Raw genomic sequence first — 10,342 nt, 5'->3', positions numbered from 1 at the left:
GTTCGGAGCTCCGATCGTTCCAGCAGGGTTAAGCCCCGCCCACAGCGCGGATCGGACTGAAGCCGGCTGAAAGCGTATGGGGGCGTCCGAAAGCGGATTTCAAGGTCGGATCTGTACTACGCCAGATTCGGCACTTAGAATCAAAATGGTAAAATCGGGCCCAATATGTGGCAGTTTATCAATCGCCTTTTAGAAATCCATATTAACCACATGACCCTCAGATATTCCAGTCCGTTATTTTATCATAAACGCTCAACCAAAATAGATAAACATGAAACCAAAAGAGAAAATGCTGGAAAATCTCAGCAGGTCTGGCAGCATCTGTAAGGAGAGAAGATAGCTGACATTTTGAGTCCATGTGACCCTTTGACAAAGCTTTTGCCAAAGATAAATATGATTTGACTTTAACATGTCCCTGCTCAGTTTACTTAATCTACACTCGGCAAAGTAACTGCAAATGTGATCCCGCTAAATATTAGCAAAGTTTCTCCCACACCACAAGGTGAATTTACATTATTTTTCTGTAAAAACAATTCCAATGTTCCACTTCTCTGGCACCATTTCCATATCTACGGAGATTTGGAAGAATAGGATGAGCCTCTCAATTTCACTGAGTCAATATATTAAATTATTAATAATATGGACAAGGTTTATTCCTAAATCCACATTTTGCCGATGAGATATATTCATGAGCTGAGATTACAGATGTAAAATGGAGAAGATGAGAACTCAGTTCCAGGAAATTTCTAATGATCTCCACAACAATCCACAAATAAATGAAAACCATGACTGTGAATGACAGGAGGTTTTATTATTTTCAAAAATATTTCAGCAAAGAGGAATCACATTTATCAAGAACAATCTAGAATTCTCTCATGCGTCTGAAAGATCCGATAGTTGAGTTGTCGCCGCCCCAGTCACTGTATCTCCTGTATTCACCGGGTCTCATGAAGTACTGTCGGCCTCTGTAGTTGGGCTGTTCATAGAAGATCCAGTAACCGTCCATCACATGGGAGGAGTGAATGTCACGGTAACGGAAACGATCGTAGACAGAGGGACAGTCATCCATGAATTCCATCATCTGTCCCCCAAAGTCGGGCCTCTCGTAAACCCTCATTCTGTAGTTTCCACCTCGGTACTGGAATAGAAATAACACCATATTTGTAATGGACTTAACAATAAGAAAGACAGCCTTCTGTGGAGCAGGGAGTATATGAAGAGTTGCAAATTATATTACCAAGCAATTGAATTCATTATCTGTTGGCTACATTCCCATGCATCCCTCCTTCAATGTATTATAAAAAATTGTGAAATCTTTAGAACATTGCTTACAGGTTGGATTCCAGTTGGGCCATACAGATTTATTTTGATATTAATGCTAAATTTTGTCCACATTGGAAACTGATGGTCTTTCCAACTCATTGAGTAATAGAATATTGCAATTGGATAGAATGTCTATTAATAAGGCCTAACATTTTCAACCTCATTAAAAAGAGTATACTTACAATCAAACCAGCAATTCCAGGGCTTTTAGCTCTACATAGTTACATAATGCCAACCAACTTCTAATAATATTATTGTTTTCTCTTTAAACTGTTGACCCATGCAGGTTTCATGGTTTTAATATTTAAATATAATTAATTATAGATTTGAGAAAATGTTTTGTATTAGTTATCTTTTCCAAATTAAGCATATTTAGATGCTTCACACACAAAATATTGGTCAAAACAGCTAAAGGGTTTCTTCAGTTCAAACTAAGAAACTCAACTGCCCAACAGCTTATCATTTTTCACTCATCCATCCGGGTTACATGCAAAAGTCACCAAAGGAAACTTACGTGTGGGTAGGAGCGACATGACCTGATGTTGTCATTGAATCCCATCCAGCGCTGGTAGTCAGGATATTCTCCCCTGCTCAGAACATACTGGTATCCCATGTAATTGGGTTTCTCATACACCACCCACCAGTCACTCTCCACACGGATGGAGTTACAGCGACTGAAGTAAGGGGACAGGTCAGCACAGTCAGTGCTGCACTCATAGTGCCGACCCTGGATGTTCCTGTCCTCGTAAAAGATGATCTGTGGGAAAAGACGCCAAATAATTATTTAATAACTTGTCAAATCTGGCAAGAAGATTTCTACTGTGATATAATATCTCTGATTTATCCTTGCCTTTCCCATTTTGAGCTCAGAGTTAGTTGACTAACTGACTGAATGTTTCACCGCTTCACACAGCTTGGTATTTATACGTTGGACAGAATTGCCTCCCTGGGCTGTACTTTTGTTATTTTAATGATCGCAGTAGTTTGAACTCAGCACAAATGCAACAAAACACATGTCACATACACTAAAGAAAACCATTTTAACCTATGTATAATTGAATGTGTTTTGCCTTCACCTCATTTTAATTGTTGAGTCAATAAGGCAAAAGGACATTGGTATTCATTGTGTTCCTGTTACTGTATTTACACTGAAAATCCCCAACAGTTAATGTTGCACATTCAATCAGCTATGTTTCCGATTTGTCCATGTAATGATTTCAGTGGACTGCAGAACTGGCCACAAGACAGATGTATATATCCAGAACAAGTTATTTTCTATTCACACCACTTTATATAATTTGCTGATGTGTAACTGTCAGTGTTATCTGATTTCACATTGTGCTCCAAAACCCATAAAGCTTTAATCACTGCATGTAGCTATTTTCCTTCTTGTCATGGGAAATATCAATGGATTTTATCAACATGGTCTTCCAGAAAGCGTTTGATCAAATCCCTTCAAAGAGTCCATTAACCAAAGTTGACATTTATGCAAGGGTAGGTGAATTATTGAACTGGTTAGAAAATGGCCAAATGGCAGAAGAGGGAAGGGATAATGGGCAGTTACTCAAAATGTCAAGATCTACCTAGTAGACTGGGGTTGTTCTCCTTGGAAAGACGGAGAATGAGGGGAGATCTAATAGAGGTATACAAGATTATGAAGGGTATAGATAGGGTGAACAGTGGGAAGCTTTTTCCCAGGTCGGAGGTGACGATCACGAGGGGTCACGGGCTCAAGCTGAGAGGGGCGAAGTATAACTCAGACATCAGAGGGACGTTTTTTACACAGAGGGTGGTGGGGACCTGGAATGCGCTGCCAAGTAGGGTGGTGGAGGCAGGCACGCTGACATCGTTTAAGACTTACCTGGATAGTCACATGAGCAGCCTGGGAATGGAGGGATACAAACGATTGGTCTAGTTGGACCAAGGAGCGGCACAGGCTTGGAGGGCCGAAGGGCCTGTTTCCTGTGCTGTACTGTTCTTTGTTCTTTGTATCTTTTAACAATTTGTGTTGAACCCTCAGATATTCACAGTATTTATTAACAATCTTGGCGATGACATAGAAAGCCACATATTCAAGTTTACCAATGACAGAAAGGTTGGCATTATTGTAAGGAGTGTTGATGGAAGCATGAAAATACAAATTAATAGATTCGGAGAAAGTCGAAATGTGTGGCAAATGGATTCCATTATCGGTGACGGCTTTTAGTTTGGATCTGCAAGGATAGGAAAGTGCACTGTCCATGTAGTTAAAAATCTCGAAACAACAGAAGTCCAAAGAGAATTGGGAAGCATATTTTTGAACATTAAATTGTTATCAACAGGTCGAGGATATATTAAAAAGGCTGATGGAATGATGATTTTATATCCTGAGGACTTAAATAAAAGTGGGTAAAAGTCATGCTCCATATTAACAAAGCTCTGATTCAACCTTACATGGAGCATTGTGAATGATCTGAGCACAACACTTTGGGAGAAATGAATTGGCTCTGGAGGGATTGTACAATAGCTTCAGCAGTTCGATAAATGGGCTCCCGGAGATATTATACATAGCAGGATTTTAATTCCTTCGAATTTAGATGTTTAAGGAGAAATTTGATTCAGGTTTTTAAGATATTCAGGAGGACAGATAGGCCAAATAGATAGTTTCTCCTATTTATTGAGCTTCAGACATGGTCTAAAATTTGACTCAGACAGAGTGACTGAAGTTTGGAAATCTCTTCCACAAACAGCAATTGCAGTTAGATTATTGTAAATATTAAATCTGAGATTGATAGATTCTTGTTAACGAAAGCTATTAAGGGCAAATGGATGAAGGCAATTGGGGTTGACTACAGAGCTTCCATGTGGGACAGTTCAGAGGGGTTAAACAACCTCCTTCTTTTATTCTGTTCCTCTACATAACTCTTTTTTTCAAGGTTACTATCGAAACGGCTTCCACCACCTTATCGGACATTGAGTTCCATAACAAAATATAATTCAGATGATAATGCTTCAGACAGAGAGAGACTTGGAAAACCCGCCAAAACAATGATGGTTTAATTCAGTTCCATTAAATGTCTGGAGGAGATCATTTTCCCCTGAATTGGTCTGCTTCATGCATTTATAAACTACATATGTGTTTGCAATTCCACGGATGTTACAAGGTGAGCATTTGCAACTTTGAGACTATCTCTATCTCACCAGTATCATTCAGTATCTTTCTATCAGCAGTGACACTATTTATGTACAGATCATGACCTACTCCTGCTCCTAAGTCCTCCATTCCTATGTTCCTGTCAGGCAGCTCCTGCAAACCATGAACATTCCAGCCAGTGTGATTTGTCTTCAGTTCCATGTGCAATATAACCCAAGATGTACAGCACTGCCATTCACCAATACACCCAGATCCTTTCCTCTGCTACATTATGTTAATCTATAGTCCCAGTGTCTATTACACATCTTGAATCTCATGACACTGTAGCTGACCAAATTGTTTTTCATTGTTTACAATGAGGCGGGGAGGGGGGGGTCCTCAATCATTGATTCAGTTTCATTTTCACAACTCTCTCTCTTACACACACATCTCTCTTTCATTCCATTCAGTCATTGGTGAATCAACCTTAGAACTGCCCATCAACAACTTGAGGTCAGAGTGTCAAAGTCGACAAAACCAATATCCATGGAGTTACCTTCATGTATAAGTTCCATTCCATCCTTAAGGAGCTATAACCAGCATCCCTCTGTAAGGGCATGTTCATTTGTCTCCATGATTTCATTTCCCTTGTGTTAAAGGATGTATTTTATTATAGCCACTTAACGTTTGCCCCAAAACAAATATCTGACTTATTAGCCTATCATTTTCAGCACCATTCCCTTTTAATTTCCTTTTAAATTTAATGGTTATTTTAACTTGCCTTCAGAGTTTTGTTACAAATCTTGGTTCTATATTTAAATTCTCACAGCGCCAGAGACTCGGGTTCAATTCCAGCCTTGGATCACTGTCTGTGTGGAGTTTGCACATTCTCCCCGTGTCTGCATGGGTTTCCTCTGGGTGCTCCGCTTTCCTCCCACAATCCAAAGTTTTGCAGGTTAGGTTGATTGGCCGTGATAAATTGACCCTAGTATCAGGGGATTAGCAGGGTAAATGTGCGGGGTTACAGGAATAAGGCCTGGGTTTGGATTGTGGTCAATGTCAACTTGATGGGCCGAATGGCCTCCTTCTGCATTGTAGGGATTCTATGATTCTGTGATAAATACCACCAGCAAAAGCTGACCAATTTTCTTGGCCTTTTGCTTAAGTGATCTGGTGGCCTTGCCCTCTGGGCCTTATCCTATTACTTTACCCTGAATAATTTAATCACTTCCCTTTCGTTTCCAATCTGTAATCTTTACTTTGATCACTATTTTTCACTGCATAAGTGCTGGTATTTTAAATATACATCTGTGTTATAATTGATAATACATGTACATTGGTCTTGAGTGACTCGGTGGCAAGGTGGCACAGTGGTTAGCACTGCTGCCTCACAGCACAAGGCACCCAGGTTCAATTCCGGCCTCGGCTCACTGTCTGTATGGAGTTTGCATGTTCTCCCCATGTCTGCATGGGTTTCCTCTGGGTGCTCCGGTTTCCTCCCACAGTCCAAAGGTGTGTGGGTTAGGTGGATTAGCCATGAAAAATTTGCCCCTTAGTGTCAGAGGGATTAACAGGGTAAATACGTGGGGTTACAGGAATAGGGCCTGTGTGGGATTGTTGTTGGTGCAGGCTCGATGGGTCAAGTGGCCTCCTTCTGCACTGTAGAGATTCTATGACTCAGGGAAGAAGGAGCTGCTTCTTGTCTTAAGCAGGTAAGTGTGTAACAGGCATGACAGCCATGCACATAACCTTGCTGAGAAAGTGGTCCAGAAAATCTGTGAATCAAATTTCACCTCAACTCATTTTACCAAATGAGATTGGAATCAGTGAACGAGCAACAAATGATAAAATAAATTTCAGAATGGAAATATAAACTCTTTGAGATATAATTGACTTTGTGCAGCTGATACGAAATTAGTGAAGGATATAGAAGTGAGATTCCATGGCTAAATATTTTAATTTTATTTCTTGTTAAGCAGCAAAACACACATTACTCAGCCAATTGGTCAGATTGTTGTGTAAGAATCCATGGTAAATTTTTGTCATATGAATGGTATGACATTGTTCCTGAAAACATGCAAACACATGTAAATGAGGGTCAAATAAAGGTCACCTGTTCCCTCTTTTTGATTTATTATTGTCACATGTATTAACATACAGTGAAAAATATTGTTTCTTTGCACTATGCAGACAAAGCATACCATTCGTAGAGAAGGAAAGGAAAGGTTGCAGCATGTATTGTTACACTCATAGCTGGGGTGTAAAATTGTTAAGAGTAGAGTTTTAAAGGCATATAATGAAAGTAAAAGCTAGAATTAAAGGGTTTGCTGGGCACAGCTTGCAAGAAGTTGCCACACTCCAGCGCCAACTTGCCTTAACATAATTCCATGAAGGCTGTCCAACAATCAGGAGGGTCAGAAGATCATGAAGACACACCTTCTCCCATCACATTGCCATGTAACCTTCTACTTTCTCCAATAAACCAGTGGGAATCTAGGATCCATTACAAGCCCACTGACTCTCACAACTACCTTGACTACAGCTCTTCACACCCCACATCCTATAAGGACTCCATCCCGTTCTCTCAGTTCCTTCGCCTCCCCGCCGCGATGAGGCCACTTTCCAAAATGGTGCTGCCAATGTGTCTTCCTTCTTCCTCAATCGTGGTTTTCCACCCACTGTGGTTGACAGGGCTCTCAACCTTGTCCAACCCATATTGTGGGCCACTGTTCTTACCCTCTCCCCTCCCTTCCAGAACCAGGATAGAATCCCTCTTGTCCTCACTTTTCACCCAACCAGTGTCTGCATTCAAAGGATCATCCTCCGCCATTTCCACCAACTCCAGCATGATGCCACTGCTCAACACATCTTCCCCTCAGCCCCCCTCCTCCCCCACACCCCTCCCCCCCATCAGCATTCCGCAGGGACCGTTCTCTCTGGGACACCCTGGTTCACTCCTCCATCACACCCAAAATGCGGCCAGTCTGCGGCCGATCCCTCCTGGCACCATCACTGGTACACTACCAGCCACAGATTACTCTTCCCTGCAGGGTCAGGAGAGCGGGAGAGATGGCTGTGGCTGGCAGTGTACCAGTGATGGTGTATCCCTTTACACTGTGAAATCGGCCACTGTGGAATCGGCCGGTTCTGCTTCATCTTCTTAGCGAGGAATCGCTTCATCCTGACGGTTTCGTGGGATGGCATGGCCGCACGTCCTCTCCGGCAGGAGGCATCGGCCACAGACTGGCAGCCGACCCCCCCCCCCCCCCCCTCGACCAGAGGATGATACGTCACACCCCCTCTCTCTCTCCCCCCCCCCCCCCCCCCCCCCAGGGGATGATACGTTACACCCCCTCTCTCCCCCCCCCAGGGGATGATCGGTCACACACCCCCCCCTGCACATGCGCAGTTCAATGCTCCGATCGGTCCTCCAGCACTAAGCCCCGGCCACAGCGCGGATCGGGCCGGAGCCGGCAAAACGCGTATGGGCGCGCTGGAAAGAGGATTCCAGAGGCGGATCTATTTGATGCCCAGATTCAGCACTTAGACTCAAAATGGTAAAATTCCCCCCAGAGTTGCACTCATTGTGCCAACCCTTGAAGTTCCTGTCCTCGTAAAAGATAATCTGTGGAAAGAGACGCCGAATAATTAATTACTAAATTGTAAAATTTGGCAAGAAGAGTTCTACTGTAACATAATATCTCTGATTTTTCCTTGCCTTTCCCATTTTGATCTCAGACTGAATGTTTCACCGCTTCACACAACTTGGTATTTATATGTTGGACAGAATTGCCTCCCTGGGCTGTACTTTTGTTATTTAAATGATCGCATTAGTTTAAACTCAGCTCAAAGCAGCAAAACACATGTCACATACACTAAAGAAATCCAGTTTAACACACCTCTGTATCATTGATTGTGTATTGCCTCCATCTCATTTTAATTGTTGAGTCAATAAGGCAACAGTGCATTGGTATTCATTGTGTTCCTGATACTGTACTTACACTGAAATTCCCCAACAGTTAATGTTACACTTTCAATCAGGTGTGTTTCCAATTTGTCCATGTAATGATTGCAGTAGACTCTTGAACTTGACAAAATGCAGATGTATATATCCAGAACAAGTTCTTTTTTATTTACACCACTTTATATAATTGGCTGATGTGTAACTGCCAATTTTATCCGATATCACATTGTGCTCCAAAGTCCCTAAAGCTTTAATCACTGCATGTATCTATTTTCCCTCTTGTCATGGGAAATATCTATGCATTTTACTAAAACAGTCTTCCAGAAAGCATTTGATAAAATCCCTTCAGAGTCCATTAACCAAAGTTGAAGTTTATGCAGAGGAAGGTGAATTATTGACCTGGTTAGAAAATGGCTGAATGGCAGAAGAGGGAAGGGATATTGGGCAGTTATTCAGAATGGGAAGATGTGCCTAGTGGAATCTCTTATCAATTTGTGTTGAACCCTCAAATATTCATTATTTATTAACAATCTAGTTTATGACATAGTCAAGTTTACCAATGACATATTCAAGTTTACCAATGACAGATAGATGGGTATTATTGTAAGGAGTGCTGATGGAGGCATGAAAATACAAATTAATAGATTGGGAGAAAGCAGAAACCTGTGGCAAATGGATTCCAATATAGGCAATATAGGTGAGGGGATTTAATTTGGATCTGAAAGGATAGAAAGATGTACTTTCCATGTGGTAAAAATCTAGAAGCAACCGAAGTCCAAAGAGAATTAGGGACCATATTTTTGATCATTAAATTATCAACAGGTACAAAATACATTCAACAGCCGAATGGAATGATGGCCTTTATATCCTGAGGACTTAAATTAAAGTGGGTAAAAGTCCTGCCCCATATTAACAAAGTTCTGGTTAGACCTCACGTGGGGCACTGTGAATGATCCGAGCAGAAAACCTTTGGAGAAATGATTTTGCAGTGGAGGGATTTTAGAACAGCTTCAGCAGAAAGATCCCTGGGCTCCCGGAGGTATTATACTTCGCAGGATTTTAGAGTCTTGAATCTCGATGGTTAAGGGGTGATTTGATTGAGGTTTACAAGATAATAAGGAGAGCACGTAGGCCAAATAGATAGAACATATTTCTCCTATTTAGGGAGTGCAGGGCATGGTCTAAAATATGAATCAGACAGGGTGATTGAAGTTTGGAATCTCTTCCACAAACAGCAATTGCAGTGAGATTATTGTAAATGTTAGATCTGAGGTTGATAGATTATTGTTAACTAAAGGTATTACGGGATAATGGATGAAATCAATTGGGTTTAACTGCAGAGCAGCCATGTGGGACTGGCCAGAGGGGCTAAACTACCTCCTCCTTTTATTCTGTTCCTCCACGTAACTCTGTTCTTGAAGGTTACTATGGAAGCAGCTTCCACCATCTTATCGGGCACTGAATTCCATGACAAAATATAATTCAGATGTTAATGCTTCGGACAGAGAGAGACTTGGACAATCCACCAAAACAATGATGGTTTATTAATTCAGCTTCATCAAATGTCCAGAGAGGATCATTTTTCCCTGAATTGGTCAGCTTCATGCATTTATAAACTACTTATGTGTTTGCAATTCCATGTATGTTACAAGGTGAGTATTTGTAACTTGAGACTTTCTCAATCTCGCCAGTATCATTCAGTATCTTTCTATAGGGTGGATTTAAATAAGAGTGGCAGGGGGTTGGGAACCAGAACAGCAGGTCAGCAAGTAGAGGCATTGAGGGGAAGGTAGATGCTAGGACCAGTAAATCTGAAAGGAAGGATGGGCAGGTTAATGAGAATGATGGGACAGATGAACTGAAGTGTATTTCAATGCAGTGAATATTATGGGTGAGGCAGATGAGCTTAGAGCCTGGATCAGGACATGGGACTATGATGTTGT

General features: G+C 41.5%; 1 protein-coding gene across 1 annotated transcript; it reads right to left on the bottom strand.

The window, feature by feature from the left end:
- Nucleotides 1-862: 862 nt before the first annotated feature.
- LOC144503827 (gamma-crystallin S-1-like) lies at nucleotides 863-4,983 on the bottom strand. Its single transcript, XM_078228755.1, has 3 exons — nucleotides 4,969-4,983; nucleotides 1,834-2,080; nucleotides 863-1,131 (listed from the first exon to the last, which is right to left on the bottom strand). Exons 1-3 carry the CDS (start codon nucleotides 4,981-4,983, stop codon nucleotides 863-865), a joined length of 531 nt encoding a protein of 176 aa, XP_078084881.1.
- Nucleotides 4,984-10,342: the final 5,359 nt, after the last annotated feature.

The sequence above is a fragment of the Mustelus asterias genome, chromosome 14 (assembly GCF_964213995.1).
Source record: "Mustelus asterias chromosome 14, sMusAst1.hap1.1, whole genome shotgun sequence".
Lineage (NCBI taxonomy): Eukaryota > Metazoa > Chordata > Chondrichthyes > Carcharhiniformes > Triakidae > Mustelus > Mustelus asterias.
This window is presented reverse-complemented; position numbering and strand designations above follow the sequence as displayed.